The sequence below is a fragment of the Patagioenas fasciata genome, chromosome 3 (genome assembly GCF_037038585.1).
Source record: "Patagioenas fasciata isolate bPatFas1 chromosome 3, bPatFas1.hap1, whole genome shotgun sequence".
NCBI classification, from domain to species: domain Eukaryota; kingdom Metazoa; phylum Chordata; class Aves; order Columbiformes; family Columbidae; genus Patagioenas; species Patagioenas fasciata.
In genome coordinates, this window is record NC_092522.1 from 125,936,246 (window position 1) to 125,963,781 (window position 27,536).

Here is a 27,536-nt window from a genome sequence, read left to right on the forward strand (position 1 = left end):
GTCACGCCGTGGTCGGGCCTCGTCCATGACGTCACCGCGGAGCCCAAGGCCCCGCCCCTCCCACCGTGCCCCGCCCCTCCCGCCGTGCCCCGCGGCCGGAAGTCGCGCGCGGCGCAGGGAGACGTGGCGGCAGCGGCGGGACCGGAGCGCGTGAGCGCGGGGGGGCCGGAACGGGGTGGACACGGGGGGGGGTGGGGAGCGGGGGTGACGGGGGGAGCGGGGTCCCGGGGGTTGCGGGGTCCCTGCGGGGCTCCCGGCCCCGCTGGCAGCGCGTCCCCGCAGGATGGTGACGGACGTGCAGCTCGCCATCTTCGCCAACATGCTGGGCGTGTCGCTGTTCCTGCTCGTCGTGCTCTACCACTACGTGGCCGTCAACAACCCCAAGAAGCAGGAGTGAGCCCCGGCAGCGGCGGCGGGCAGGCTCGGTGAGAGCGGGGAGAACCGGGCAGCCCCGTCCCGCGGAGCCCGCCCCCGCCCCCGCCCCGCTCACCCGCGTTCCTCCCGCAGGGCCATGGGGCAGCGGGACTGGGGCCGGGGCGCAGCGGGCGCGGGGCCGCGCTGATGGAGGAGACGCCGCCTTTTCCAAACCAACTTTTACCAGAAACACGACCGTACCAGACAAACCCGTGTGGTGTAAAAATCTGCCCGGCCCCTCCGCCGGGCCCGCGGGGAGGAGCGGGGCTGGGCGAGCCGTGGCTGCGGCGGGGCCGGGCTCCGTGCCGGTGCAGCTTTGGTCTGGGGGTCCCGGCGCTGCCCGCGCGGTTGGGCCGCAGTGGGGCCGGTGTGCGGTCAGGCCTCGGCGCAGAAGAACAGCAGCTGCCGGTAGGAGCTGAGCGGGGCGGCGCCGGTGGCCGGGCCCGGCGGGGGCTGCGCCGGCGGGGAGCGCGGCGGGGAGGGCCCGGGGCGCAGAGCTGGGAGCCCCCTCCCCGGCGCAGGGCGCGGGTCCCCCTGCCCGCAGTGCAGCCCCCAGGCACCGCGGGCCCCCTGGCCACCGCACGCGACAGGTCCCTCGGCGCTCAGCACCCCCACGGCGAGTGCTGGGCTCTCCTGGCAGAGTCCTGTGGGGATGGAGACCAGTGTCGCCACCCGTGGGGCGTGGGGCCGGGCTGGGTCCCCACAGCCCCTGTTGCAGCTCATCGGGGTCACCCAGCCGGTGGGGGTGACAGACACCGCTGTGCCGTGGTGTGCAGGCTGGGCGCTGTGACCCGGTGAGGTCGGCGGGCGGGGGCAGCCCCAGGGCTGTGCCGTACCTGTGGGGGGCTGTGTGGTGCGGGCCCCACTGTGGCTGCACGTCCTGGCCCCGGGGGCTGCGGTGCTCCCAGCGCAGAGGCTGGGCAGGCTCTGGCTGGTCACAGCCGCTCTCCGCCGCACGGGGATCCTGCTGGGGCGCAGGGGGGCTCCCCCCAGGCTGCGGAGAACCAGGCAACGCTCCTGAGCTGGGGACTGCCCAGCCCCCTTTCCCGGGGGCTTTGCAGGGGCTCTCACGCCCCGGCTCGGGGCTGGCTGTGCACGGCCCCACGCTGTGGCCAGTGCCGGCACCTACCTGGGCTGCTCTGGGGGTCTCCTGGGGTCCAGTTTCTTTGGCAGTGCCTGCGGAGAGGGGACAAGGGTGGTCAGTGCCCAGGAGGGTGTCTGTCCCCACTCTTGCTGGACCCTGTGCCTGGGTGTCCGCGTGGCTTGGGAAACCTTTGTGGGGCAGAAGCTCCGGGGGGTCTCAGCCCCACAGCCAGGGGTGTCCGAGCCCTTTGGGAAGCCCGCGCCAGCCGGGCCGGTCAGTGTGCGGTACCCCGTGCCCCAGATGGTGCGTGCAGCTCAGTAGGGGATCCAGCACCTCCCAGCACAGCCCTGGCCCAGCTCCACGTCCCTCAGGCCCGGCTGGCAGTGCCTGTGGGGCAGCCCCCTCCCAGGGACCACTAGAGTGGGGGCACAGGGCCCTGCACCCCCAGGCTCCCGCCCCACCGGTGCCCGTGGTACCTGCGGCAGTGCCGTGCTGTGGGCAGCTGCTGGATCTCCTGCGCCGCGCTGGGCCTGGCGTGGTCCATGGCAGCTCAGCGCTGCCCGGGTGCCCAACAGGAGCCCTGTGTGAGAAACGAGACAGAGCTCAGCCCACGCAGGGACACGAGGGAGGGTGAGGGGCCTGCGAGCTGCGGCGAGGGTGCCGGCTCCCTGGCCAAGCCCCCGGGCCCATGCAGAGCCCTCGCCAAGCTGTGCCGTGCAGGCAGGGAGCCGACCGGCCACCACAGTCTGTGCTGGAGCTGTGGCTTTAGGGGTGACAGCGGGTGGTACCAGCAAGTGACAACTCCTGCCCCTTCCCCATGGCACAGATCTTGGCAGCGGGAGGATGGAGTGTGACTCGGGGACAGTGTCCTCCTCCTGTGCCACCAGCCACCGCCTGGGACAGCTGGTGGGACGGCTGTGCCGTGGGGCTCGTACAGCGGAGCTGGGTGTCAACGCATTCCCGGCCACACGTCCCAGTGCAGCCGTGGTGGCAGCCAGCGAGGGGACAGCACAGGCTGGGGACAGTGACGCTGACCCATGCTGTGGGACAGGCTCTGCCCCTCCAGCCCCCACGCTCTGTTCCCCAGCGCCCAACTGTCACCTGCAGCCGGGGCTGGGCCGGGCGCACACGGCACAAGGAGCAGACGTTACAACGTGCCCATGAGAACGTCAGCCTTTTATTTCCTCCCCAGCACGTTCTCATGGCAGACGAGAAACAGTCACTGCACAGCAAGAGAGCGAACACGGGGGCAAAGCACTGTGGGAAACAGGCGGAGCAGGAGGAAGGAGCTGACTGCGGGGTGCGCAGTGACCCCTCCTGAGAGCGGCACTGGGACACGGAGCCTCGGCACAACCACAGCCCCATCTCCCCAGTCACACCGGCAGCCCTGCCCCAAATGTGGCCCCTCGCTCACACACCTCCGGTGCTGGGACCCCCCTGAGCGCAGCAGAGCCCACAGCCCTGGGGCTCCTGTTGCACCCTGTGTCCCCGGCTGCAGCACCGGGCAGTGGGGCTGCCTCCCACCGGCTGCTGGGGCTGCAGCCCCCCCATCATGCCGAGGGCACAGCCGGCACCTGGCCCTGGTCTGGCAGCCCCTCCGCAGGCTGCGGTGCCGCTGTGGGGTTCACCGAGCGCTGGTGGTGGGGCGGGAAGCCGGGGCCTTTCCCCGGCTACGTGGGTGGTACAGGACAGGACTTGCTGTGCTGTCAAACCCCAGTGACTGATTATGGCTCTACTGCCTGCCTCACCGTGACCACAGCCCTGTGCTGTGACAGCACGTGGCTCAGCCCAGGAAGGAAAAGGGTGCTCTGGTGTACCCCTGCTGGCCTCGGGAGTGCTTTGGGAGCAGCTGAGGCCGAGGGAAATCGAGCAGAGGTTGTCTGTGCTGGCTCCTCCAGAGCCCCGCGGCGCCAGGCCCGGCACCGCAGAGTCCCGGGCCCCGGGGCGGGGAGCGGTGGCGGCTCTGCCCTGCGGCGCTGTGGGCCGGGGGCTCCGCTGGGGCCCGCAGTGGCCGGGCTGGAGCGGCCGCAGGTCCCACCACGCAGCGTCTGTCCTGCCCCGGCCAGGGCCGCTCTGGATGGAGCAGGGAGCTGCGTGCGGCGTCCAGGACACTTCCGAGGGGACGGGGCGGCGGTTCACACGCACTTCTTCCACGTAAAACCACTTTTATTACACCAAAACATACCGTTACGCTGGCACAGAGCTCTCCTCAGGGCTGCAGCTTTGTACAGCAGCTCGACAGGTACCGGATCAAGTGCACGAGCGGCCCCCAGCCCCGCTTACCTCTGCCCGGTGCCAGGGCCGCGTCGCTGCCCTTGGGAGCGCTCTGGCTCGCGGCGGCTGGGCCCGAGGCCCTGCTGCAGCCAAACGTGAAGCTGGGGGAGGCTCTGATGTGCGGCGAGTCCTGCTGGCTGCTGCCGCTCCCGCTGGTGCCGTTGCTGAAGCTCCTCACGCGGGACAGGGCGTTGTCGGAGGCCGAGCTGGGGAGGCCGCTGGAAGGTGACAAACAGGAGCTCAGCGGCTCTGCGGGAGGGGGCTCCCCTCCGCGGCCACTCCGCTGCCCCCGTCCTTCCCCACAGCAGCTGGGGACAGGGTTGTCACAGGGGCTGTCCCCTCGCTGTCCCTGCAGCCTCATGCAGCAGCACCATGTCAGAGTTCCCACTCCCGCACCCCAGACCCAAACCCATCCCAGTGCAGCGCTGGACCCGGCGGAGCAGGAGCCGCTGGTGCTCTCTGCAGGCAGAGACCCAGAGAGTCGTGTCCCAGTTACTGCGGCAGGGGAACCCCAAAGACCCTCACCCTGCGGGTGGCGTGGGGCTGGGGGTGCCCCTGCGGCTCACAAACCAAACTGCAGGGACAGGCGGGAAGGCGAACAAATGAACCTGGGCTTTTCTAGCTGCAGGTAACGCACTCCAAGTACCGTTAGCACCTCTGATCTGTGTTACCCTGCAGCTCCTGATCGCTCGACCCGGCAGGCCCTTACGTGGAGCTCCGGGGGGGGGTCCTGGCACCCCCTCTCCTCCGCAGGCCCCCGCCTGCGCCCCGTGTGCTGCGCACGTGCTTCAGCATCCAGGCCCGCAGGTTGCCGAGGCTGCTGTGCTCCGACAGGATGATGCGCGGCCAGGGGTTGCACTCGGCCATGTCCAGCGCCGCCACGGCCAGGGCTCTGCCGACCTGCCAGGGCAAGAGGCGGCCGGTGAGAGCGGCCTGGCGAAACAGCAGCAGCTCTCTGGGACTGCAGGGGGACAAACAAAGAAATCCCACCCCCAAATCCCAGACAAGCCTCAGAGCTCATTTCATCCGCATTCCCTCCAAAACGGCACCACGGACCAGCACCGAGTTTTCGCAGGGACAGCGAGTGCAAAGCAGGAGAGAAGGTGAGAGGCTCTTCCCGCGGGCCTGGGGCAGGGCTGTGACCCCCCCGCCCCGTACCTGCTCGAACAGCTCCACGGTGTACTTGGAGGGGAAGGCGGGCGGCGGCGGCGGGCTGGCGCGCCCGTTGTCGTGGCACGCCACCGGGATGCTGTTCACCGAGCGCCCCGTGTTGTAGTTGCACTCCAGCGTGTAGCTGTGGGGCAGAGGGAAGGCCGGGTTACCCCACGGACCCACACCCAGCCCGCACAGCAGCACCACCGCTGCGGTGACACGGTGCAAGCGCAGCTCAGCCCCGGAGCCACCGGAGTCCCCGGCCCAGAGGGAAGAACGGCTCCTGCCCCGGAGCAACGGCCTCAGTGCGCTGCTGCTGCTTCTGCCTGGGGGCAGCGAGAGGGGCAGCAGCGGCAGCTGGCGGCGGTACAGGCCATGGGGGTGAGGGCAGGAGAGGGGCCCCGGCACAGGACACAAGGAGCCGGACTCGGGGCCCACAGCCCAGAACCCACCCGTGTCCTGGGCTGCGTCCCCAGCCCCGTGAGCAGCAGGTTTGGGGGATCCTGCCCCTCTGCCCCGCTCTGGTGAGACCCCCCTGCAGGGCTGGTCCAGCTCTGGGTCCTCAGCACAGGACACACATGGAGCTGCTGCAGAGGGGCCAGAGGAGCCCCAGGAATGACCCGAGGCTGGAACAGCTCTGCTGGGGACAGGTGAGAGAGCTGGGGGGTTCAGCTGGAGAAGAGAAGCTCCGGGGAGACCTGAGTGCGGCTGTTCTGAACTGAAAAGGGGCCAAGAAGAAAGATGGGGACAGACTTTTGAGCAGGGCCTGTAGTGACAGGACAAGGGGTGATGGTTTAAACTAAAGGAGGGAGATTCAGGCTGGACATGATGCAGAAATTGTTTGTGCTGAGGGTGGTGAGAGCCTGGCCCAGGTTGGCCAGAGAGGGGGTGGCTGAACCATCCCTGGAGACATCCCAGGCCAGGCTGGACAGGGCTCTGAGCAACCTGAGCTGGTGAAGATGTCCCTGCTCATGGCAGGGGGACTGGGGGGCTCGGAAGGTCCCTCCAACCCAAACCGTCTGTGGTTCTATGGAGCCAATGCCAAAGGAAGGACCGGCCAGAGCAGCAGCAGCGATTGCTGAGCTCCCAAAGCACTGAAGTACCCACTTCTTACCTTAAATCCCCGGACAAGGAACCCACAGCCGCCAGGGACACCCCAAGTGCTTTTTGGGGTGAAGTGGCTACCGAAAGGTGTTCTCTGGTTATCCCACAAGGGCCTGCGGTCACCCCGGGGAGCTCACGCTCAGGACGGGGCAGGAGATTAGCACAGGGGACAGGAGAACGGGCGGAGGAAAAGGTGTGAAAAACGAAGGCCCGTTGAGACCCACACTGAACACGTGCCCATGGTGCCTGGTGACGCTGTGCACCTCGCTGCACAGCGCGGTGGGTGACAGAAATTCACCTCTGCCCAGCGGTGCTGAGGAAAGAAATCTCAACAGAAACACCCACTAAACGCTGCTTCTGTTCCCAGAAAGTTCTGGACTCCTCCGGATTTCGGGAAGGTGCTGGGGAATAACTTCCCAATAGGGGTGCAGGGTGCTGGAGAGCCCAGCCAGGGGCGCAGCACCGCTGGATGCGGACAGGAGGAACCCGATGGCTGGGGACGCGGTACGACCGGCAGCCGGATCCGCAGGGAGCAGGAGAGAGCGGAGCGCGAGATCCCGCGGGGAGGGGAGCACGGAGCCTGCGCCCCGGGAGAGCCGATTCCAGCGCACCAGGGCACGGGAAGGCAGCTCTGGAGGACACAGGGCTTAGGAGAGGTGGCAGGTTTTGGGGACAGACTCCCCCGATTGCAGGAATGACCCTGCTCGGTACCCGGGGACACGGACACACGTGCAGGAGAGCGGCTGGCAGCAGGGGAGCCATGCTGAGCTCCCCCGCAGAAAGCCATGGCCGCGGGAGGAGGTGCCTGGAGCTGGGGCTCCGGGAGAACACCACACGTGGAGGAAAATCAAGCTGGGGATCTCCTGAGAAACACGAACCCTGTGAGCCCCACACCCAAGGGTGCTGAGGTCCTTGTGGGGCCCCCTCGGTCACCTCCGGAAGGTGACAGGGAGCAGAGGGTCCCCGATGGGTGAAGAAAGGCAAGCGTTGCACCTGCTGTTCACAAAGACCACCCAGGACGGAGGCCGGTCAGCCTCCCCTCGGCCCGCGAATCCCCGCGCCAGCTCTCCCGGAGCACGTGTCGGGTGGGAAGGAAGGAGGTGACGGGAGCTACCAGCCCCGCGTCCCCCTGCCCCGCTGCTCAGGGCAGTTATAAAAATAGAGCTGCTGGAGTGCCCAGGAGGCTGTGAAGCTGGTGAAGGTTTGGAGTGAAGCCGTGTGAGCAGCAGCTGCAGTCCCTGGGTTTGCTCAGCTGGAGCAGAGCAGACTGAGGGCAGAGCCCATGGGCTGCAGGGTCCTCAGCAGGAGCAGGAGGGGCAGGGTGAGCTCTGCTCTGTGACAGTGACAGAGCCCAGGGAACGGCAGCAGATGTGCCAGGGAGGGTCAGTGGGACATGGGGCAAAGGTTCTTCCCCAGAGGTGCTGGACACTGAACAGGCTCCCAGGGAGGGGTCACGGCCCAACCTGACAGTGTTCAAGAAGAGACTGGACAGGGTCCTCAGACACACGGGGTGACCTGTGGGGTGTCCTGTGCAGGGACAGATGTTGGACTCAAGACCCTGTGGGTCCCTCCGGCTCAGGACATTCTAATTCACTCACTAACACAGCAGAAAACCGTTGAGGCTCCTGCTCGTCTGTCTGCCGTGCCCGCACCGTCCCCAGCGCACCCTGACCGCAGCAGAGCCCCTGCCACGCTTGGGCTGTCACTGCCGGATCAGCCCCGGGCTGTTCCCAGAGCAAATGCCAGAGCTGCCCCGCGTCTGCTGCCGGAGGGGGTGGCGGCTGAACCAGCGCACGGGGAGTGCTGAGGGACCGGGGAGAGCAAGGAGCCGCGGGGGCCACCGTCCCCGCGGGAGCCGCGTCCTGCACCGGCACCGACCCCGCGCGCAGAGCGGCTCGGCCCTGGGGCTGCGGGGGCCTGGGGACGCCCGGTGCTGCTTCCACGTTTCCCCAGCCCACGGATTCCTGGGAAACGCAGCATCGCACGGTTCTCGTCCTCTCCCCTCGGCATCTGCGACTGGTCACCACGGCCCAGCGGGGTCAGACAGGCCACTGGGCTGGTGGTTCTGCCATTCTTATGTTCCCAGCAACCGCAACAGAAACAAGCCAAAAATATCCCATTTGTTGTTGGATACAGGCCCATGGCTGCTACAGATGACACAAACATCTACAGCTCCCAGAACCAGACTGGTTGTGGCTGGAACCGTGCACGGCAACCTCGCATGTGAGGCCTGGGCAAGCTGAGCCCATTACAGATAAATGGGTTTTAATTACAGCTCAATATAAACATCTGGGAAAGAGGAGAATTCCTCCCGGGAAGCCGTGCGCAAGCAGCTCTGCAGCAGTGCGGACAAGGAGCCAGACCAGCTGCGGGAGGCACGGGAGGGACGGGAGGCCCACAGGAGCGGGGCCTGTGGCTCGGGAACGCGGCAGCACCTGGCACGGCTGGTCCGGCCCCACCTGCACCAAGCGCCAAACGCTCTCCTTGGCCTGTCCCAAACCCCTGGGCAGCTGAGCAGGTCACACCTGCCCCACAGAAGTGGCTCCAGCTTCCCCTAATGTCCCGTGTCCCTTCCAGGCCGGAGGGGAGCGGCAGCCTGTGGGTGGGGGGTCGCCTACCTGTGGATGATCCCCAGGGCTTTGAAGATGGCCACGCGCCCACTGCCCTCCTTTGACTGCCCGTCCCGCTTGTCTTTGGCGTACATGTTCTTCTCCGAGAAGTTACAGCCCGTGAAGTCAAAGTAGGGCGAGTTCAGGGAGATGAGCTTGGGGAACAGCATGTTCTCCACCTGCGGCACAGAGGAACACGGTGAACGTGAGCTCAGAGAGGGGTGAGGGGCTGGAGCACAACTGTGACGGAGTGGCTGAGGGACCTGGGGGTTCAGCTGGAGAACAGGAGCTGAGGGGAGACCTTCTGATCTCTGAACTGCCTGAAAGGAGCTTGGAGCCAGGGGGGTCGGGCTCTGCTCCCCAGGAACAAGCGCCAGGAGCAGAGGAAACGGCCTCAAGTTGCACCAGGGGAGGTTGAGGTTGGATCTGGGAATAATTTCTTCCCCAAAGGGCTGTGGGGCATTGGAACAGGCTGCCCAGGGCAGTGCTGGAGTCACCATCCCTGGAGGGCTGGACAGACGGACAGGAGGTTCTCAGGACATGGGGCAGGGACAAGGGTGGGGAAGGGTTGGACTCTGTGATCTTGAGGACATTTTCCAACCAAAACGATGGTGTGATTCTGTGACTTTGGGCCGTTTGTCCTGCTCCAGCACCAGCAGCGCCGAGCTCTGGGACGCACTGGGGTGCTGGCTGGGCTCACCCTGCCCAATCCCACGTCTCAGATGCTGTGGCCGTGCCCGGGGGTCGCTGCCCAGCCCTGCCTGTCCCTGTCCATGGCCAGCAAGGAGGCAGCAGTTGGGTGCTCCCGGCAGTCGGCTCAGCAAGGGGAGGGGGCCCAGTGGCACGGCCACCCCCCACTTGGGGGAGAAGGGGCAGCTCTCGTGGGAAAGCTGAGACCTGTGGCTACCGCCCTGCTCACAGGGAGGGGAGAGAGGGAAGAGGGGGGGAAGAGGGGAGAGAGGAGGGAGAAAGGGGGGAGAAAGAAGGGGGAGAAAGAAAGAAAGAAGGGGGAGAAAGAAAGAAAGAAGGGGGAGAAAGAAAGAAAGAAGGGGAGAAAGAAAGAAAGAAGGGGGAGAAAGAAAGAAGCAGGGGAGTAGTCTGCACAGAGCACTGACGGCAGGGAGCCAGCCTGGCGCCCCCTCCTCGGGCACAGCCCTGTCCCAGCAGAGACCCCCACCCCTGTCCCAGCAGCGGGAGGTCCCAGCCCGCTCCAGCGCCCTGTACGCCCACCCCGCCCTCACCTGGTCGTTCTCGTTGCTGAAGCTGTTGCCGTACATGAAGCAGCCGCGTTTGGAGGCGTGCCCGTGCAGATCCACGTAGTAGGCCAGCCCGCTGTCCCGGGGGGGGATGGTTTCGGGGAGAGGTGCTGCTGGAGGCCCCCCGGCCTCCTCCTCACAGTGCTTGGTGCTGCGGCTCGCTGGGAGGATCCAGGGAGCCGGGTCCTCGCCCGGCGCAGCCGCGGGCGCTGCCGAGAGCCGGGCTTCCTGAGAAGGGCTGAGGCGCGTGCTGGCGCGCCAGGCGCCGGCAGAGTTGCGGAGGTTATTGGCTTTCTCCAGCTCCGACAGCTCCGAGGACGGGACGCTGCTGCGGACGGAATGGTTGGAAGATTTTGTGCTGAGCAAGCTGGTGCTGAGCGGCGAGACGTAGGTCCGCCAGTCGGGAGAGCCCGGTGGGACGCGGCTGTGGACGTGGTGGTAGAGCAGCACGGCTTTGGCGCCATACACGGCGGGGTGCAGCTCGGCGTCGGGGTTCAGGTACTGCCGGTTCAGGTTCACCCCCCGGGAGTCGGTTCTGCGGAGAGAGCAGAGGGGACGTGAGGTGCTCGGCACAGCGCCGTCCGTTCGGCAAAGGCAGAGCCGAGCCTCTCAACAGGCACAGCCAGCCAAACCACCCCCAGGGCAGAGACTCTGCGCTGCAGAGCAAGTTTAATCAAACTAACTGCTTAATTATATTCTATTCTTGTAGCTGTGTTCTGTTTGCATGGCCTCTTTTAGAAGAGCAGCCAAACTCGGATGCGCGGCCGGGCTCGCTGGAGCTCAGGCCACCTGAGAACCTTCGCGACCTGGGTGTTTGGTGACGGGCCCTGCAGACCAGACCAGGAGCCAGAGAGGAAAGTGTGAGCACAGGCTGCAAACCATCACAGTGACACATCAAAGAGCTGCCTGGGGGGTGGAGAAAGAGAACCCAGTGAGAAACAAAGCAGCCCAGGCCCAGAATCACCACTGGGCCAAACAGGACACGGACGGCACGTGCAGGACACACGGAGAGCGGGTGCAGAGACCGTGAGGGCTGAAAAGCCCAAACCTCTTTTGTGTTGGGGTCCCTCCCCTTGAGAGGCACCCAGTCCGGACTGCGGCTTTGCTGTACCTTTCCATTCAGTTTTCATTTTAGCTTTTGATTAAATTACTTTTTTAAGCACAGACACCCGAGACTTTGCTGTGGGAAACCTGTCCCAGCACAGCCCAGACCCTCTGTGCTGCGGCACTCGCCCCAGCGAGCAGAGCCCAGTCGACCTCCCCACCCTGAAACCACCGGCTCCCACACGCCGGGGGGGCGAGGACGGGACAGGACAGTGTCTCGGGGGACAGGGCAGTGTCTCGGGGGACAGGGCAGTGTCTCGGGGGACAGGGCAGTGTCTCGGGGGACAGGGCAGCACTGCGCACCCCGGCTGGAAAGCCCTGGCCGAGCAGGTGACCTGTGCAGGCGGCAGCAGCCACAAGCTCCTCCCAGAGACCCTGCAGCCCATGGGCCTCGGCTCCTTCTGCCAACGCGGGATCTCGGGACCTTTCTTCCCAGCCACCATGAAATGCAGGTCAGCTCTGAACCGGGAGAGCCCAGCCCAGCCCGGCCCAGCCCCCGGCAGAGCTGCAGCCGCGCGCACCCACCGGTAGTGGCCCCGCACCACCCCGTCGGGGTTCAGCATGGGAATGAGCTTGAAGACGAACATGCGCCGCAGCATCTGGGCGCGGGGGTCCTCCTCCCGCAGGATGAAGTCCAGGAAGCCGTTGAAGACGAAGCTGGAGGGTGTTTCTCCCGGGTGGACTCTGCTGCTCAGGAAAAACACCTGGGGGCAAATGGATGGGGCTGGTGGGCAGGTTCCTGCCTGCCCGCGGTGCTGCGGTGGCTCAACCGAGGGAAAAGCGCTCCCTGGGGCGCCCGCCCTGCACCAAAGCCAGCACCACGCTGCCCGGGGAGCGCACACCAGGCCCGGGTGCGGTAACACGGCAGCTTTTGGAGGTTTCTCTGCCCGGTGCCTCTGCCAGGTCCTGCCTGGAACAGGGCTGGTTGTTCCCGCCTGAGACCGCAGGGACAGTGGCCCCGCAGCAGCCACCACGAGAAACCAGAGCACGGGCGCCGAGAGGCAGAGCCAGAGACGCGTCCCAGGGACAGCCCCGCGCGATCCACAGTGCGGGGACCAGCCTGGCCACAGGGGTGACACAAACCATGTCCTGGAGAGCTCAGTGGGAGCTTCACAGCAAGAGACGTGTGCAGTGCCCCTCACCCGTGGCCACTCCGCGCAGCCGCAGAGGGAGCGCTCTGCCTGTCCCGGGGGCTGACGGCTCAAACACAGCGCTGCCCTCAGCTTCTCCACAGCTCCACGGGGCAACAGCGATACAAGGACAGAACAAAACCCTACCAGATGATCTTTGCCCTGAGGAACATGGGTGTGATGCCACCAGAGGGCACGTCATGGCGCACTGGGGCTCCTGGCAGGACCGGCTCCCTCACCTCAGGACAGGGTCTCTTGCTGTCTGCTCCCAGACTTCAGGACGTGACACGTCTCGAGTCCCCGCCGCAAGGGTGGCAGCCAGGCCCCGGCACGCAGCGGTCGCACAGTGCTGCGCTCCCCAGCCCCACCACGGAGCTCACCCTCTTCCCCGCGAAGCGGCGCGGCCGGGGGGTGCTGGTGTCGGGGAAGAGCTTGTCCAGGCGTGGCTCCCGCTGCTCCAGCATGCCGTGGCACGAGGTGACGGTCAGCAGGTCCACGCGCAGCTTGTCCAGCGAGTGGCACAGCAGCTCCCGGTGGTAGTAGATGGAGTCGAGGGGGCTGCGGGGTGAGGAGAGGCTCAGCACGCGGGCAGAGCCGGGGCACGGGGTGGTGCGGCTCAGGCACCGCCGGCCCAGCCCAGCGTGCTGCCGGGCCAGGGACCGAGGGACAGGGCGCTGCGCTCCCCCACAGCGCCTGGAGCTGCCCCGAGGGCACAGGGGCCCTGGCAGGGCCGGGAACGCTCGCCACCCCACAGCCCTCAGCTCAGCCTCCAGCCGCTCCCCCGGGACCGCATCCTGCTCCCTCTGCTGCCCAGCATGAGCAGAACCCCAAGCCCTCCCTGATGCCTGCAGCCAAGCTGCTGGGTGAGCGGGTGAGGCAGCCCCCCGTGGGTCCTTGGGGGTCTGATCATCACACAGAGGGGAGCACAGCCCCCCTGCACAGCACAGAGACGCCCCCAGCACCCAGGGAGCCGGGGTTCAGACAGAGACCCCCCAGCCCTGCTGACAGCCCCCAGCACCCAGGGAGCCGGGGTTCAGAGAGAGACCCCCCCGGCCCTGCTGACAGCCCCAGGAGCTGGGGTTTGGCCTGGACACCCAGCCCTGTGCAATCCCGAGGGCTCAGGGGCCCCGTCAGTGGGTGAGTGACCCACAGGGACCACGGTATCACTGTCAGACCCTCACCAACCGCCAGGCTTGGAAATTCCCGCTGTTCTCCATCACGTGACACTTTAAGAACAAACCCCTTCCAATAAACCATCGCTCGCCCCTTGTCTAAGAAAAGGTGCTTGTGATCCCGGCCGGCGGCACAGGAGGTGTCTGGGGCAGGAGGGGCTGCAGGACCAAGTTATCTGCAGGGACACCCCGTCCTCCTCCTCCTCCCCCCAGACAGGTATCAAGTTCCCCTCTGATTTCAGAGAAGAAATTCTTGAGATCACAGGAATCTCCCAGTGTGATCCACAAAGAGCCTGGCACTGCGGCGGCAAGATGCGCCGACCTTCCCGCAGCCGGGAGGGGGAAGCAGCTGAGGCGCTGGCCTCTGAGAACCCCCTGCTCAAACCGGGGCAGCAGCTCCGCTCCAGCCCCTCCTCAGCCGCTCCAGCCCCTCCTCAGCCGCTTCCGCCTGGCGGGACCCAGCCCTTGGGAACCCGGGGGACCGGCTCGGCGAGGCCCTCAGACGCGCGAGCTCGGGGGAGCTGCTGCAGCAGCCTGTGCAGAACCGGGGCCCAGAGGAACAAGAGCCAGGCAGGAGCGGGGGGCACGGATACCCCACGGGGGAAGCGGGGTGCACACCTGCTGGGAGACATGTGCTGGCACTCCTGGAAGCGGCTGTCCAGCTGCGCCAGCATCTCCTGGCACTCAGTGTAGGAGAAGGGGTAGCAGAAGGCAAAGTAGGTGGTGGCCCCGCGGTGCTCCAGGAAGCGGTGCACGAAGGACAGCACGAACTGCGTCTCCACCACCTGACAGACACAAAGTGGAGGCTGAGCGGAGCCACGGCCACACAGAGACCTCCCCGGCACAGCCCAGCGGCCGCAGCCATCGCAACCCCCCGCGGTTCTGCTCCGGCACCGCCGTGCCGGTTCTCCCGTGTGCCAGGTGCCGGCAGCTGCTCGCCCTCCTCCAACCGTGCAGGAACCGGAGCTGCGCTCCCAGCAACTCCCGCCCACTTTGCTCACGTCCCCAGAACATGAGGCTGTGGCCCACAAAGCCCTGGGTTCCTGCTCGCCCCCACGCAGTGCTCGGGTCCCTGCCGTGTGCCTGGCTCTGGGCAGAGCTCTCCGGAAACCCGGGGGGTCCCTCTGGCCCTCGCGCTCACCTGCCAGCGCCCACAGACTGAACAGCAACACTGCATTTCAGTGCTTCACAGAGCTAACGAGCGCTGCAAAGCTCAGCGGTACGTTGTGCATTTCCCTGGTGCTGGCAAGGGTCAAATCGAGCATCATCTTGTCCCAAGCCAGGGGACAGGAGCTTCCCTCTGGTCCCTGTTCCATGGGGCAGGGTGGGACAGGCTTGGGGGGTCGCTGTCCCCCTGCAGCAGTGTGCACAGAGCAAGGACAACCCAGAGCACCTGCAGCGACTAAACCCCGGGCAACTCCAGTAGACCAAAACCAGAAAGCACCAGGACTCAAAACCACCTGTTTAAGGCTCAAACAGCTTTAACTGTTTGTAGTGAGAGCCCACGCGCTGCTGCGGCTGCTCCTGCCGCCTCGGTTCCAGGGCTCTCACCCCACACCGCTCCCAACGCCGCACAGCTCGCTGCGAAGAGCTGCTCACCGGCCACTTCGACAACTGACGGGTGGGAAGGGAAGGGACGCCCCGGGCGTGCCGCAAGAGCAGCGCCGCTGTTCCCCGTCACCCAGCAGGGACGTCACCCAGTGAGAGCTGGTGCCCAGCCCGAGCCGGTCAGTGGGAAAGAGCTGCTGAGTCCTTCTCTCCTGAGTGCTGGGCCCAGGGAAGGGGCTTTATCACCCACCCCCACCCTCTGCCTTGGGGCTGCCAAAGTACGAACCAGCCGCTCACCCACCCTGCCCTGCCCTGGAGAGCTGGAGATCACCTGGAGAGGCGAGCAAGGGGCGTGTGTGTCCCCAGAGCTGCCCCCGCCCTGATCACGGGCTCTCCCCGCCTGCTGCCCCTCCAGCCGCGCCCCGGCCCCAGAGCTACCCCCTCCAGCCGCGCCCCCGGCCCCAGAGCTGCCCCCTCCAGCCGCGCCCTCGGCCCCAGAGCTGCCCCCTCCAGCCGCGCCCCGGCCCCAGAGCTGCCCCCTCCAGCCGCACCACCGGCCCCAGAGCTGCCCCCTCCAGCCGCGCCCTCGGCCCCAGAGCTGCCCCCCTCCAGCCGCACCCCCGGCCCCAGAGCTGCCCCCTCCAGCCGCGCCCCGGCCCCGGCCCCACGCCCGCACCTCGAAGCTGGGCCGCTCGCGGATGCGCTCCCAGCGGGGCCGAGCGGGCAGGGTGCGCACGAAGGGGGACATGCCCTGGGAGTACAGCCGGCTCTGCTTGTTCATGTTCAGGATGTGCAGCTTGATCAGCTTCCCGGGGGCTCCCCCCTGCACGCTGAAGTAGAACCAGGACCTGGGGGGCAGGACAGGAGCCCCGGCTGAGCCCCGAGCCCGGCAGTGCCCTGCCCGGCCCCCGGACCCGGCGGGCAGCCCCTCCCGTGGCGGCTGCCCCTGTCAGTGCCCCCCGCTCCCCCACACCCGGCCAGCCCCCTCCCCGGGGCAGCCCCGGCCCCGCCCCGGTACCTGTTGCCGTTCTCATACTCGGTCTGCGCGCAGTCGGGCCGCGTCCACACCTTGAACTCGTAGTCGGCGGCGGGGAGGGCGGCGCCCCAGGCCGCGGGTCCGCCCCCCGCCCCGGGCGGCCCCACCTGCTCGACGTGCGCCAGGTTTCCCGAGTCGAAGCGGGAGCTGAAGAGCAGTCCCCCGCAGCGGATCTCCATGGCTGCCGGGCCGCCGCCGTCCGCTCATGGCCCCGCCGCGCCGCGCTCCGCCGCCCGGCCCGGCCCGCCGCGCCGCCGGGCAACAGCAACGCGCCCGCCCGTTGGCCCGCCGCTCCCTAGCAACGCGCACGCCCGTTGGACGGCGCCCGGGCAACCGACTGCCGCGCCCCGGGCCACGCCCCCGCACCGCCCCCGGCCACGCCCCTGGACGCGGGGGCGCGCGCGCACACACCTGCACGCGCGTGTGCACACGGACCGGCACACGGGGACGTGAACCTGCACGAACCACACCTGTGTGCGTGTATGTGCACACACCTCCGACACACGTACACACATGTGCACGTGAGCACGCACACAGGTGTGCACACGTCTGTGCGCGTGTCTATACACACACGCTCATATGCACACACATGGACATGCAGACATATGTGCACAACCTACACACGTGTGCACACACTTGTGTGCCTGTACATAAGAACACAAGTACATGCAGCCATGGACACACACCTGCATTTACACACACATGCATTTACACACACGCCCGCACACTTATGGGCTTGCCTGTACATAACACATGCATGTGCACACAAATACGCATACACACACATTCACATGTGCATACATCTATATACACACATGCATAAAACCATGTGTATGCACATGCACATGTGTGCACACACCTATATACACACATGTGCATGCTGATGTACGCACCTGTATATAAGCACACATGCATATGCACGCTTGTACACCAATACATACACGACACATGTATGCACACACATACACGTGCACACATCCCCAAATACACACGTCGATAAGAACACACGTGTACACACCCCCGGTAAGCACTCATATGTACATGTGTGTCCATACGCACACGCGTGTGCCGCGCAGCCCTGCCGCGGGAAGCGGGGGTCTCGGCGAGCCAAGGGCAGCGCGGCCGTGCCCCGGCGGAGGGAGCAGCCAGGGCGCAGCCACGGGGAACCCAGCGTGTTTGTGTTTGCAGGAGAGAACAAAACCGCCCCGCTCGCCCCGGTTCAGCCCAAAGTCCCCGCGCGCGTCCCGGCGCTGCCGCCGGCCCAGCGCGGCTCCTCGGCACCGCGTCAGTGTCCCGAAATCGCGGCCAGCGCCCAGTTGGTGACGGCCACGGTCGTGTTGTGCAGGTAAACCCAGGAGGAGTAGGTGAGGCTGCCGAGCTGCTCGCGCACGCAGGCCCAGGACACGTCCCCGCTGCAACGCCAAAGGGACACGTCAGGGCGGGGGGACAGGGCCATGGCAGCAGTGGCCACCCATCCCCAGTGTTAGGAGCCCAGGGGCCACCAGAGCCGCCCCAGCGGGAGGTGCGGAGGGGGCAGCTGGGCATGGGGACCAGCAGCCGGGGCACGGGGACCAGCAGCCGGGGCACGGGGTCCCTCTCCTGCAGTGCCCCCAGTCTGGCTGTGATCCCCCAGCGCTGCAGAGGTGACAACTGAGTCACCAGCTCTGTCACCCCCACCCTCTGCCCCGAGGAGCGCGGCGCTAGCTCTGCGGCAAGGGCAGCACCGTGACGGCTGCCGCCCTGCTCCCCAGGCGGCAAAGGGGTGACACACAGCTGGGACACCCACGGGTGACACAAGGACATAGGGGAACACAGCCGGCCTGTGGCAGGGGTACAGCTTGGGGACAGGAGCTCTCTATGTGACCGCAGTGACACCAACCCTGGTGCCACGTCCCAGCCCCAGCCAGGACAGGGACAGACACTCCGCTGCGCCAGGGCTGCGGCTGCAGCACAGCAGGGACATGCAGGGAGGTCCAGGGACACGCAGGGAGGTGCAGGGACACGCAGGACGTGCTCACTTGCAGGAGTCGGCCCAGCGGTCCCAGCCGTGGCGCAGCGCGGCCGCCAGCCCCTCCAGCAGCGGCAGCAGGCAGCTCCGCACCAGGAACAGCAGCAGCTCCCGCACGCACTCGGCCACGTGCAGCAGCGACTCGGGGACACGGGACTGGAGCTGTGGGACAGAGATGGCAGAGGGTTAACAACTGCCCCTTCACGTGGGGCCACAGCCAAGGGGGACAGAGCAGTGTCACAGCCCGGCTGCGGTGCCACAGCCCAGCTGTGGTGTCTGTCACAGCCCTGCTGCGGTGCCTCCTCCTCCCAGACCCCCGCACCAGCAGCTCGCAGTGACCGGTGGGCACAAGCAGTGACAGGGATATCACCGTCCCCCTCGTGCCCTGGCAGAGCCCGGCACAGGCCCTTTGCTCTCACAAGCCCCCGTGGGCTGTGGCCCCGCTGGGGTCCCTTGTCCCCTCCAGCGCACGCGGCACCGTCCTTACCCACTCGGCGAGCCAGGGCAGGCCGCTGCGGAGCTGGGCCAGCAGGGCCGAGCACTGCTGGGACACGAACAGGGCCACCTCGACGCTCCCCGCCCACAGCAGCTCCAGCTGCGGTTGCAGCACGGCGGCCGCCCCGGAGCCCAGGCCGGGCAGGCTCCGCTCCAGCCACCTGCGAGAGAGTGAGCGCCGGCTGAGGCAGCGCCGGCCGCCCCGGCTACGGGCTGCACCGGCACCGAGGCTGCACCGGGACCGGGGCTGCACCGGCACCACCGGCAGAGCTGTGGAGCACATGGGCACCAGCACTGCTGCACAGGCCAAGGGAGGAGGAGAAGGTGAGAAGTGAGCTGGAAGCGCCCAGCAGAGCTGGGAACACCCCGACAGGGGCTCCCCGAGGTCTCAGCCCCTGCTGCCGCTGCCACTGACCTGAGCCCCTGGCGGCAGCCGTGCCAGACCGTGTGCCAGGCGCGCTGCCAGGCCGGCAGGACGCCCCAGTCGCGGAGCAGCCGAGCGGAGGAGGAGGCTGCAAGAGACAAGAGCCGTTCCCTGCGCAGCCCCGTGCGTGCTCGGGCTGTCCCCGGGGCCCCTCCCAGGGACACACGGCTTGAGCTGCTCTGCAAAACACCTCGCGAAATGCTCCGGGGTGGGACAAAGGGGGCCGGAAATACCGAGCAGAGAGAACCCGGGTCAGGGCAGCTCTGCGGGAACCCTCCCAAGAGGGGACAGGCAGGGCTCTGTCTGCAGCCTGCGAGAGCGTCCGGCCCAGCACGGCCCATGGTCCCCCAGGGACCCCCAACAGCTCCCAGGGACCCCCACGCACACCCCACAGCCCCCAGGGACCCTCACGCACACCCATTCACAGCCCCAGTGAGGACAGGGCTGCGCGGGGGCTCCGCTCAGGGCAGTTCCCGTCCCCAGGGACGTCCCCCAGCGCAGCCGCCGCGTACCCTGGAAGGAGCCGTGTGTGCGGACGTCGTGCAGCAGGAATCCGGCCGCGAAGACCAGGAGGACGAGCAGCAGCCGCTGCCAGGGGAAGCCCCGGCCCCGCATCCTGCGCAGCAGCTCCTGTTGGGCAGGAGGATGCGGCGCCGTCACCGCGGCTCCCGGGGCCAGCGGCTTGGCCCTTCCCCCGCCCCGGCGTCCCCGTGAAACCAGTGTCATCTGCCCAGCAGCTGGGCGGATGGACAGGGGCCAGCGCCATCTGTCCCCAGCGTGTCCTGCAGATGTGCCGCTGCGGGGTCCCCAGCCCAGCGCGTGGCGGCGGCGGGCGAAGCTGACCGCAACCCAGCACGGAGCCGGAACGCGGCGCCGAGTCAAAACCGAACATGGAGGTGAAACGCAGCACCCAGTCAAAACTGAACATGGAGCCGAAACCCAGCGCAGAGCCGAAACCCGGCTGCCACGGCAGCCGCGGTGCTGCCCGGCTCACCTTGCAGGCGGCATCGCAGGCGGCCACATCCTGGGCGCCACTGGACCCTCTCGCCGCCAGCTCCTCGTTTGTCACTTTGAAGGAGCGAACCGTCTCCTGCAGCGACTGCCGCACCTCGGGGACAGCGAGAGCGGCCTCAGGCCCCGCACCGGCAGCACCGCACACCTGGCACCGCGGGCTGCGGGGTCGCGGGGCTGGGAGGGGCAGGAACACCGGGACACAGGGCACCCCGGGCTGCGGGGACACCCCCAAGGGCCCTGCAGAGGCCGAGTGCCTTGGCCGACCCAGACGCTGTCACCCGGAGCCGTGTGGCTCCTCTGGGGACCCTGAGCCACGGCCAGCGCCACCCCCACAGCGCCAGAGCAGCAAAGTCAACGCGGGGCTGAGTCCGGAACGTCTGCCCTGCCCGCGCAGGTGCTGCCTGTCCCTGCACAGGGACCCGGGCGCCCCAGGCACCGGCTGAGCCGCTGCGGCAGTACCAGGACACACGGTGCCGCGGGGACGCCGCTCACACGGGAACCTGCCGCAGCACACGCGCTGTCCCCGCACCCCGGGGACCTGTCCCCACAGCTCCTACCGTCTTGCTGCTGCTGTCCCAGGACTCCAGCAGATGGTTCAGAAGCAAACTGGGGGTGGAAAACGGGGGGCTGTGCCCAGAGCTCCGAGCAGCGATTTAACCGCTGTGGGGGCCCGCGGCGCGGCAGGGGGACCCACCTGGACTGGGAGAGGTGCTTGGTGTAGAGCTGCCGCCAGACGCCAAAGCTCAGCGGGTCCAGGCTCAGGCACTGGCTCAGGGAGGTCAGGAGCTGGGGACAGCGCAGCAGTGTCACAGCCCGTCCGCGTCCCCCGTGTGGCACAAACCCCGGCACAGCTGGACGCCCAAACCCCGCACAGCCCGGCGCTCACCTCCTTCTTCATGCTGGGGGGGCAGCTCGGCGTGGCCCGCGAGAGGAAGGACGGGAAGTAGGTGTGCAGGGCGGCCTCGGGCCTCGCGCCGAACGCCAGCACCTTCAGGCGCGGGTAGAGCCGGCGCAGCTGCTCCTGCAGGCTGGGGACACGCAGGGGCTGCCGGGGGCCGGGCGGTCACCCGGCTCAGCCCGCGCTCGGTGCGGGTGTGCGGGGGTACCTGGGCGGCAGGGAGTTGTTGGGCATGAAGGCGAAGTCCAGGAGGGGGAAGAAATCCTTGGGGCCAATCATCCCGAAGCCTTTGGTCAGGTTTGGGTGCATCCTGCGCGGCACGAACCCCGTCAGGGGGCGGACGGGCTGCCCGGCACACCCACATGCACACCCACACGCACACCCACACGCACACCCACATGCACACCCACACGCACACCCACACCCCTCGCTCGGGTGTTCCCGTGGGCACGGCCCCACGCCCCAGCACAGCCCGGGCCAGCGCTCATTCCCCTTAACGAAGGGACCCAATAACAATGGCGAGGGGTAACTCACATCAGCAGACGGTCCAGGTAGGAGACAGCGTACGGGGAGAGTGTCTTGATCCCGAGCACCGGCAGCATGACGCCGAGCCAGACTGCGGAGAGGCGCGGCGTCACACGGAGCCCCCGCGTGTCCCCGGGACATCAGCACGGGCGCTGCGGGGCCGCAGCAGCCACTGACACTCAGACCAAACCCAGGACACAACCCACCCGCGTCCCCCTCCAAAACACCGGCAGGCGACCAGACAGACAGACCCCCAGACAAACAGACAGACAGACGGACAGATCTCTAGACAGACAGATCCCCAGACAGACGGACCCACCCTCGGAAGGGCTCGGGCGGCCGCGCTGCCTCACGCTGGCAGGGGAACGCGAGCAGCTCGTCCCCCGTTCCCCAGGCAGGACGGCTCCCGGGAGCCCGCGGCTCCTGCCCCAGCCGGGCAGGTGCTCTGGAGCCAGGGTGCCACGGGGGCAGTTTCGGTGGCTCAGGCGCCGCCGGGGCCGGGCAGACTCGCCCCCTGCGAGCACCGTGTGTTGTGCCACATCTCCGGTTGCCCCCAAACAACGAACCCCTCACGCAGCTCCACAGCGTCCCACGAACACCGGGCGCTTGTGCCTCTGCCCCCGCCCGCCAGCACAAGCCGCTCCCCTCTGCGGGGCGACCAGCCCAGGGGACACGGTTTGAAGGGGACCCCACGCCCGAGCGGTGACGGCAGCGGGAGCGCGGCACCGGGCCTGGCTGTCACCGCGCTCCCGGCTCTCACCTTTCAGCCCCTCGTGCAGGTCGGCGAACCCGGCCTGTCCCAGCGCCCAGAGCACGGTGAGACACTTTGCTGGCCGGTTCTGGTGTGACCGCAGCACTTCCAAGTACTGGGGGCAGGACAAGGACACGTTAATGGGGAAGAGCCCCAGCCCGTCCCGCCCCAACGCTGCCGCAGACGAGCCAGAGCAGCCCCAGGAGGGACCCTCAGCCCTGGGGGGGCTGGAGCTGCTCTGTGTCCCCCAAACCCAGCCCTGGGGACGCGGAGCTGCCGGCACCGCGTGGTGCTGGACGGCAGCTGAGCCACGGCGGCACCTGCTTGGCCTGCCCCAGAAACCCTCATTTGTGCCCCACGGCTGCCAGGGACAGACACGACCCCGCCACCCCGAGGGGACAGAGCAGGGAGGGAGCACGAGCTTTGGGAGGACTTCAGAGCCCGGACGCCGCGGGACAGCAACACTCGCAGGGCTCTGGCACATCTGGGGAGCCCGGCGGGACTGGAGACCCTGGCTCCTCTTGGCCCAGGGCAGCTCGCGGCACAGCGGCTGCGGGACCCCGGCGGGAGCGGCGCCGCGCTCCCGGTGCCCGCTCACCTTGCCCAGGCTGGCCGTGGCGATCTTGGGCCGGTCCAGGAGCAGGGCCTGGATGCAGATCCGGTACCCGTGCAGGGACTCCCCTGGAACACAGCACAGCCCTCAGCCCGGCCCCACGCGCTCCCGGGGAGCCCCAAGGCGGGACCCCCACCCCGCTCCTGGGAGCAGCCCCGCACGGCGGGGGTGCCCTGCCCCCCGGGTCCTCTGCCCCCAGGAGCCCGATGGACCCACAGACCTGCCCTGCACCACAGGCACCAGCACCGTCACCGCCCCCGGCCCGGAGCTCCCGAGGAGGAGGAGGGCTCAGGGGACCCCCTTGTTCTTGAGCACTGGGCAGTGACACCTCCAGCTCTGCTGGCCTGGGGAAGGGTGGCGTGGCCGCAGCAGGGGGTGGGGGTCCCCGCGGCAGGGGGTGGGGGTCCTTGCGCTCGTCCTGCTCCCCAGCGCAGTCCCACTGCTGCCAGCGGCCTCCCCGGGACACAATGGGCTTTCACCCAACACACCAGCCACACCAGCTCACAGCGGCCAGGCAGACAAGGGCAGTGGTGACCAGTGGTAACCAGTGGTGACCAGCGCTTGGCAGAGCTGCAGACCAACCCCAGGCAGCTCCGCCAGCAGCCGAGCATCTTCCCAAATCACAGGCAAATGCCGGTCCCACACCAAAGGAGCAGCTCGACCATTTGCTAACAAATACCCGGCGTTCATGTGCTCGCCGGCGGCAGCCAGGACGGGACCCCCGACACCGCCGCGGCAGCCAGGACGGGACCCCCCGACACCGCCGCGGCAGCCAGGACGGGACCCCCCGACACCGCCGCGGCAGCCAGGACGGGACCCCCCGACACCGCCGCGGCAGCCAGGACGGGACCCCCCGACACCGCCGCGGCAGCCAGTGCCCGCCTGCTACAGCCAAAAGGCCCCGTTTGAAACACCGCAGCAACGCGCCTGGTGTGGAAGCCCCGGGGAAGGCGTTTCCCACCAGCCCGTGACTCCTCGACACCAGGGTCACCCCTCACCCCAGCGCCCGCAGCAGCGTTTGGCACCGCTGCGATGGCCGCCCGGCAGAAACCCCTCACCGGTGCGAGACGTGCAGGAGTTTCCCACAGAGGAGCTCGAGAGAGCTCTTAAACTCGCCAAGGAGCAGCAGCAGCGTCCCCACGGCCAGAAAACCCCAGCGCCGGAGCACCCGGCAGAACCACCCTGGCACACGGGGGAGCCCGGAGCCGCCACGCCTCACCTGGGGTCTTGTCCAGCTCCTGCAGCATGGTGTAGATGCAGTGGTCGAAGAAGAGCTCCAGCACGCTGGCCGCCCGCCCCAGCAGCGTCCGGATGATGCTCCGCAGCTCCCGGCCCACCAGGCTGTACGGGTAGTCTGGGCCGGCACGGGGGCCGTGAGCAGCCCCGGTGCCGCGCAGGCTCAGCAGCCACCGCGGGCCGGTCACCCCGCACCAGGCACACCAGACCCAGCACCGGGGATGGGACACACGCACGAGGGGGGGGCTCTGGTTTCCCCACCGCCGCACTGGCAGCGAGCGCGGACCAGCACGAAGGGGAAACCCGGGAGAACATCCCGGCCACACGAGTGGGGACACCCGCGCGCTGGTTCCCGACTCCCACAACAACAGGTGCAGGTCTCAGGTCCCCACGGAGAAGGGGCGACTGGGGAAATCTCTGATGTGCCAGCTGTGCTCAGCCTCATTGCCTTGGTAGGCAAGGAAAGTCAATTATAGTGACACCAGACAGGCAAGAAATAATCCCCATTTTATTTGCTAAAAACCCACAATCTTGTGCCTTTTTTATGACCAAGTTCCCTGTGTGGAGAGACGGGGAAAAGCAAAGCCCAACGTCTCGGTTTGCCGGGAACGAGCCCGGACTGGGGACAGTTTGTCTCAGGGGAAACAGGGGACCTTGCCCCCTCCTGTCTGCGACTGTTCTGGTCCTGGTGGTCCCACCTTTCTAAAAACCGCGTATGCAGCGAGCTGCCCTTCAACCCGCGCCCTGAGACCCGCACAGGACAAACCGGCACAGAACACAGCGCCGAGCCCCTTCGGCTCCTCCCGTGGGACCTCGGGGGTCCCATCCAGCCCGACCGCACCCCGGGACGGCGGGTGGGCAGGGGTGTCCCGCGCTGCTCCCGCGCCCCGTCCCCCCGCAGCACTGACCGTGGGGGTGCTGGCTGAGCGCCGGGTCGCTCCGCGGCGCCTGCAGCTTGTAGTTGAGGTAACTGGCCAGGTCCTTCACCCAGACCGAGGGGTTCTCGGGGAACACGCTCTGGCTCTTCTCCAGCTCCTTCTGCAGATCCACCAGGTCCAGCTGCAAGTGACAGCACAGACGTTTGATCTGGGGCGCACGGAACCGCTCAAAGAGCACTGAACAAAGAGTCACCTTCCGCTCCCAGGGGGCGCTGGGCACGGGGGAAGCGCCGCCCACCCCCACGGAAACCCACGTCCCCCACCCACAGACGCGGACGGGAGCACCGGCCTGGAAACAGCGCCTACTCTGGTACTGGAAATTTTCTTCCGACTGGCCAAGGCTGCTCCCGCAGAGCAGCAGAACCCGCGGGGAACCGCGGCGCCCGGCGCCGGTGGGGCTGCCGAGACCCCAGAGCGGGGACGGCGGGAGGGCTGCGCGAATGGGCTTTTCCCCCCCGGAGCCCGGTTCCACCTTCCCGCAGGTGCCGGGACCGGCGGCTCCGCACAAACCACCGGCGCACCAGCACGGCAGGGCCAGCCCAGCACCGTCCGGCTGCGCCGGCACCGCCAGCCCCACACCGGGAATGCAGCCGCGGCCATCGAGAGCCACGCAGCCAACAACAGGCAAGTGATGGGCTGTGAGCGGTGAGCGTGGCCAGCGGCTCACGCCCTCTCACCCTCCTCCCCCGCGCCATCTGCCAAAAACGTGGTTACCGCGGGTGCTTCAGCTCGGTGACCGGTGGGCTGGCAGGGCCAGGCGCCCCAGCCGCCCTCAGGGCGCTCGGCAGATGCAGCGAGACTCTAAGTTTGCAGCCTGATGCCTCCGTACGTGCTGGATTTCAGTCACAGCACATTACTGAACCTGAGCTGGGTACCTTTTCCCACACGGTTGTTTTTGCAACCATTTTGAAAAGAAGAGTAAGAAAAAGCAGCTGCTGCAATGTCAAAAAACAACCAATGCTGTCAGCAAAGCCGACAGGGCACCAGGCGCACGGCGCCTGCGGCTGCCGAGCCGCGCGGAGCGGCCACCGGGCAGCACACCGGCCCCAGCCACCCTCCCCGAGGAACGTCTGTTCAGAACAGACACGTCCGTTGTGCTCCGTCTGTCCAACGTGGACTGCGGGATGCGCAGCACCGTGTGCCCAGCGGGGTGGGGCACCGCATGGGGCGGGGGGCGGCCCGGGCAGCCCCCCAGCGGACACGTCCCCTCAGAGAGTCAATGTGGGGCTCCGTGCTGAAACCCAGACTGCACTCAGACAGCGTAAGGATGGGTGGGATGGAGACAAACAAGTTCTACAGATTTGTCTGGAGCGCAGGAGCTGCAGAAACGGCTCCCAGGACCTCGCTGGTGCGACAGGGAGGAGGTTTCACCAAGGAGGCTTTCTCAAGATTCCTCTCGGGCAGCAGACAGGGAGGGGTGAAGAAAGAAACCAGACGTTCCCTCCCAGCCACCTCCTGCCGTTCTGCTCCTGCCGACACCAGAAGCACAACCCCCAACCCCCAGCAGCAGCCGCGTCTCCCGGGCCAGCGCGGCACTTGCCAAAGCGCCAAGCACCGTCTGCTCCGCTCCCAGAGCCGCCCCGGGCTGCAGGCAGCGCGGCACAGGGCTCGTCCCCAGGCGGTACCGAGCCCGCGGGTGTCCTGGCACACGGGGCTGTGGCGTGAGACTGAACCTCGGCCTCCTCCCGAGGGGTCGCGAGCCCACGCGGTGACACCGAACCCACGCGGGGCACGGTGCTCCTGTGCCGCCGCCTCCGGCTGACGAGATGGCAGCCCCGGGGCAGCCGGTGCGGCCCGGCACTCACGGCTCTCAGCGCTTCCTCCAGCGAGCGGCATTTCCCCGGCTTGGCTCCGGCGTCGTTCGCTGGTGGCTTCTTGGTGCCTTTCCCCGCGTGCTGCCGGCGCTGCGGCGGCTCCGGGGCCGGGGGCACCTGCTCCTTGTTCTGCTTCTTCAGCGCCTTCTCGAAGCCCAGCTCGAAGATGGTGTCGGAGGTGGCGATGGGGGCTGCAACGGGGAAGGACAGGAAGTGGCTGAGGACCCCCGGAGCACCGGCTGCACCGACCCGCGGGGCCCGGGGACGCACCCGGCCCACCCTGGCTGGGGACGGAGACGGGGACAGAGACGGGTCCGTCCCGGAACGCAGCCGCCGCGAACCCCCGGTCCCGCCAGCCCGGCCCGCGCAGGGCACAGCCCCCCGGCTCGCAGCCACGCGTGCGGGACCGACCGCCCAGCCCAGCAAACCTCCCCGGCCCCGCACAGCCGGTCCCGCACAGCCGGTCCCGCACAGCCGGCCCCGCACAGCCGGCCCCGCACAGCCGGCCCCGCGGCGCGGTGACAGCCGGCGCGGCCCCGCCGCACTCACCGGCCATGGGCAGCCCAGCGCGGCCGGCGTTGGCCTCTCCCAGGGCGCGGCGGCTGCCGGTGCCGCCCGCGGGCCGCCGGCCCTTGCGCACCACCTCCCAGCGGCCGCCGCCGCCCGACAGCGCGCCCGGAGCCGCCGCCATCGCGCCGAGCGGGGAGCGGGAGGCGGCGCCGCGCCCGCCCATTGGTGCGGCCGCGCACACGCGCCCCGCGCGGCGGCTGCCACGTCTGCGCCCCGCCCCGCCACGTGACCGGGCATCGCAGGCCCGGCTGGGGCGTGGCCAATGCGCCCCGCCCCCCGGGAAGGCCCCGCCTTCTCCCGGAGCCCCGGGCGCCGCACAACCCAGGGTAGGGCGGAGGGAAGGGCGGGGCCTGCAGAGCAGGGCGTG

At 68.1% G+C, this 27,536-nt stretch overlaps 3 protein-coding genes across 6 annotated transcripts; 1 reads left to right on the top strand and 2 right to left on the bottom strand.

Moving 5' to 3' along the window:
* Window positions 1-623, top strand: OST4 (oligosaccharyltransferase complex subunit 4, non-catalytic). Its single transcript, XM_065835302.2, has 3 exons — window positions 1-150; window positions 283-425; window positions 508-623. The coding sequence occupies exons 1-2, from the start codon at window positions 26-28 to the stop codon at window positions 395-397; spliced, it is 240 nt and encodes a 79-aa protein (XP_065691374.2). The 5' UTR covers window positions 1-25; the 3' UTR covers window positions 398-425; window positions 508-623.
* A 93-nt stretch (window positions 624-716) lies between these two features.
* Window positions 717-16,153, bottom strand: AGBL5 (AGBL carboxypeptidase 5). Of its 3 annotated transcripts, none has more exons than XM_065835301.2 (14): window positions 15,884-16,153; window positions 15,524-15,695; window positions 13,918-14,084; window positions 12,508-12,685; window positions 11,523-11,701; window positions 9,879-10,428; window positions 8,647-8,816; window positions 4,931-5,066; window positions 4,482-4,672; window positions 3,782-3,990; window positions 1,975-2,078; window positions 1,544-1,590; window positions 1,251-1,408; window positions 717-1,058 (listed from the first exon to the last, which is right to left on the bottom strand). In XM_065835301.2, the coding sequence occupies exons 1-14, from the start codon at window positions 16,060-16,062 to the stop codon at window positions 790-792; spliced, it is 2,709 nt and encodes a 902-aa protein (XP_065691373.2). In that variant the 5' UTR covers window positions 16,063-16,153; the 3' UTR covers window positions 717-789. The 3 variants fall into 3 exon arrangements, with proteins under 3 accessions (XP_065691373.2, XP_065691371.2, XP_071663352.1); XM_065835299.2 differs by having other exon boundaries at window positions 15,866-16,152; XM_071807251.1 differs by lacking the exons at window positions 717-1,058; window positions 1,251-1,408; window positions 1,544-1,590; window positions 1,975-2,078 and adding an exon at window positions 2,667-3,661 and having other exon boundaries at window positions 15,866-16,152.
* Window positions 16,154-17,040: 887 nt separating this feature from the next.
* TMEM214 (transmembrane protein 214) lies at window positions 17,041-27,309 on the bottom strand. Of its 2 annotated transcripts, none has more exons than XM_065835452.2 (17): window positions 27,149-27,309; window positions 26,591-26,790; window positions 24,756-24,906; window positions 23,831-23,965; window positions 22,597-22,679; window positions 22,008-22,113; window positions 21,257-21,338; window positions 20,931-21,032; window positions 20,711-20,852; window positions 20,519-20,610; window positions 20,382-20,430; window positions 19,805-19,909; window positions 19,323-19,440; window positions 18,802-18,898; window positions 18,379-18,547; window positions 17,902-18,053; window positions 17,041-17,295 (listed from the first exon to the last, which is right to left on the bottom strand). In XM_065835452.2, exons 1-17 carry the CDS (start codon window positions 27,288-27,290, stop codon window positions 17,169-17,171), a joined length of 2,052 nt encoding a protein of 683 aa, XP_065691524.2. In that variant the 5' UTR covers window positions 27,291-27,309; the 3' UTR covers window positions 17,041-17,168. The 2 variants fall into 2 exon arrangements, with proteins under 2 accessions (XP_065691524.2, XP_065691523.2); XM_065835451.2 differs by having other exon boundaries at window positions 19,805-19,918.
* Between the last annotated feature and the right edge of the window lie 227 nt (window positions 27,310-27,536).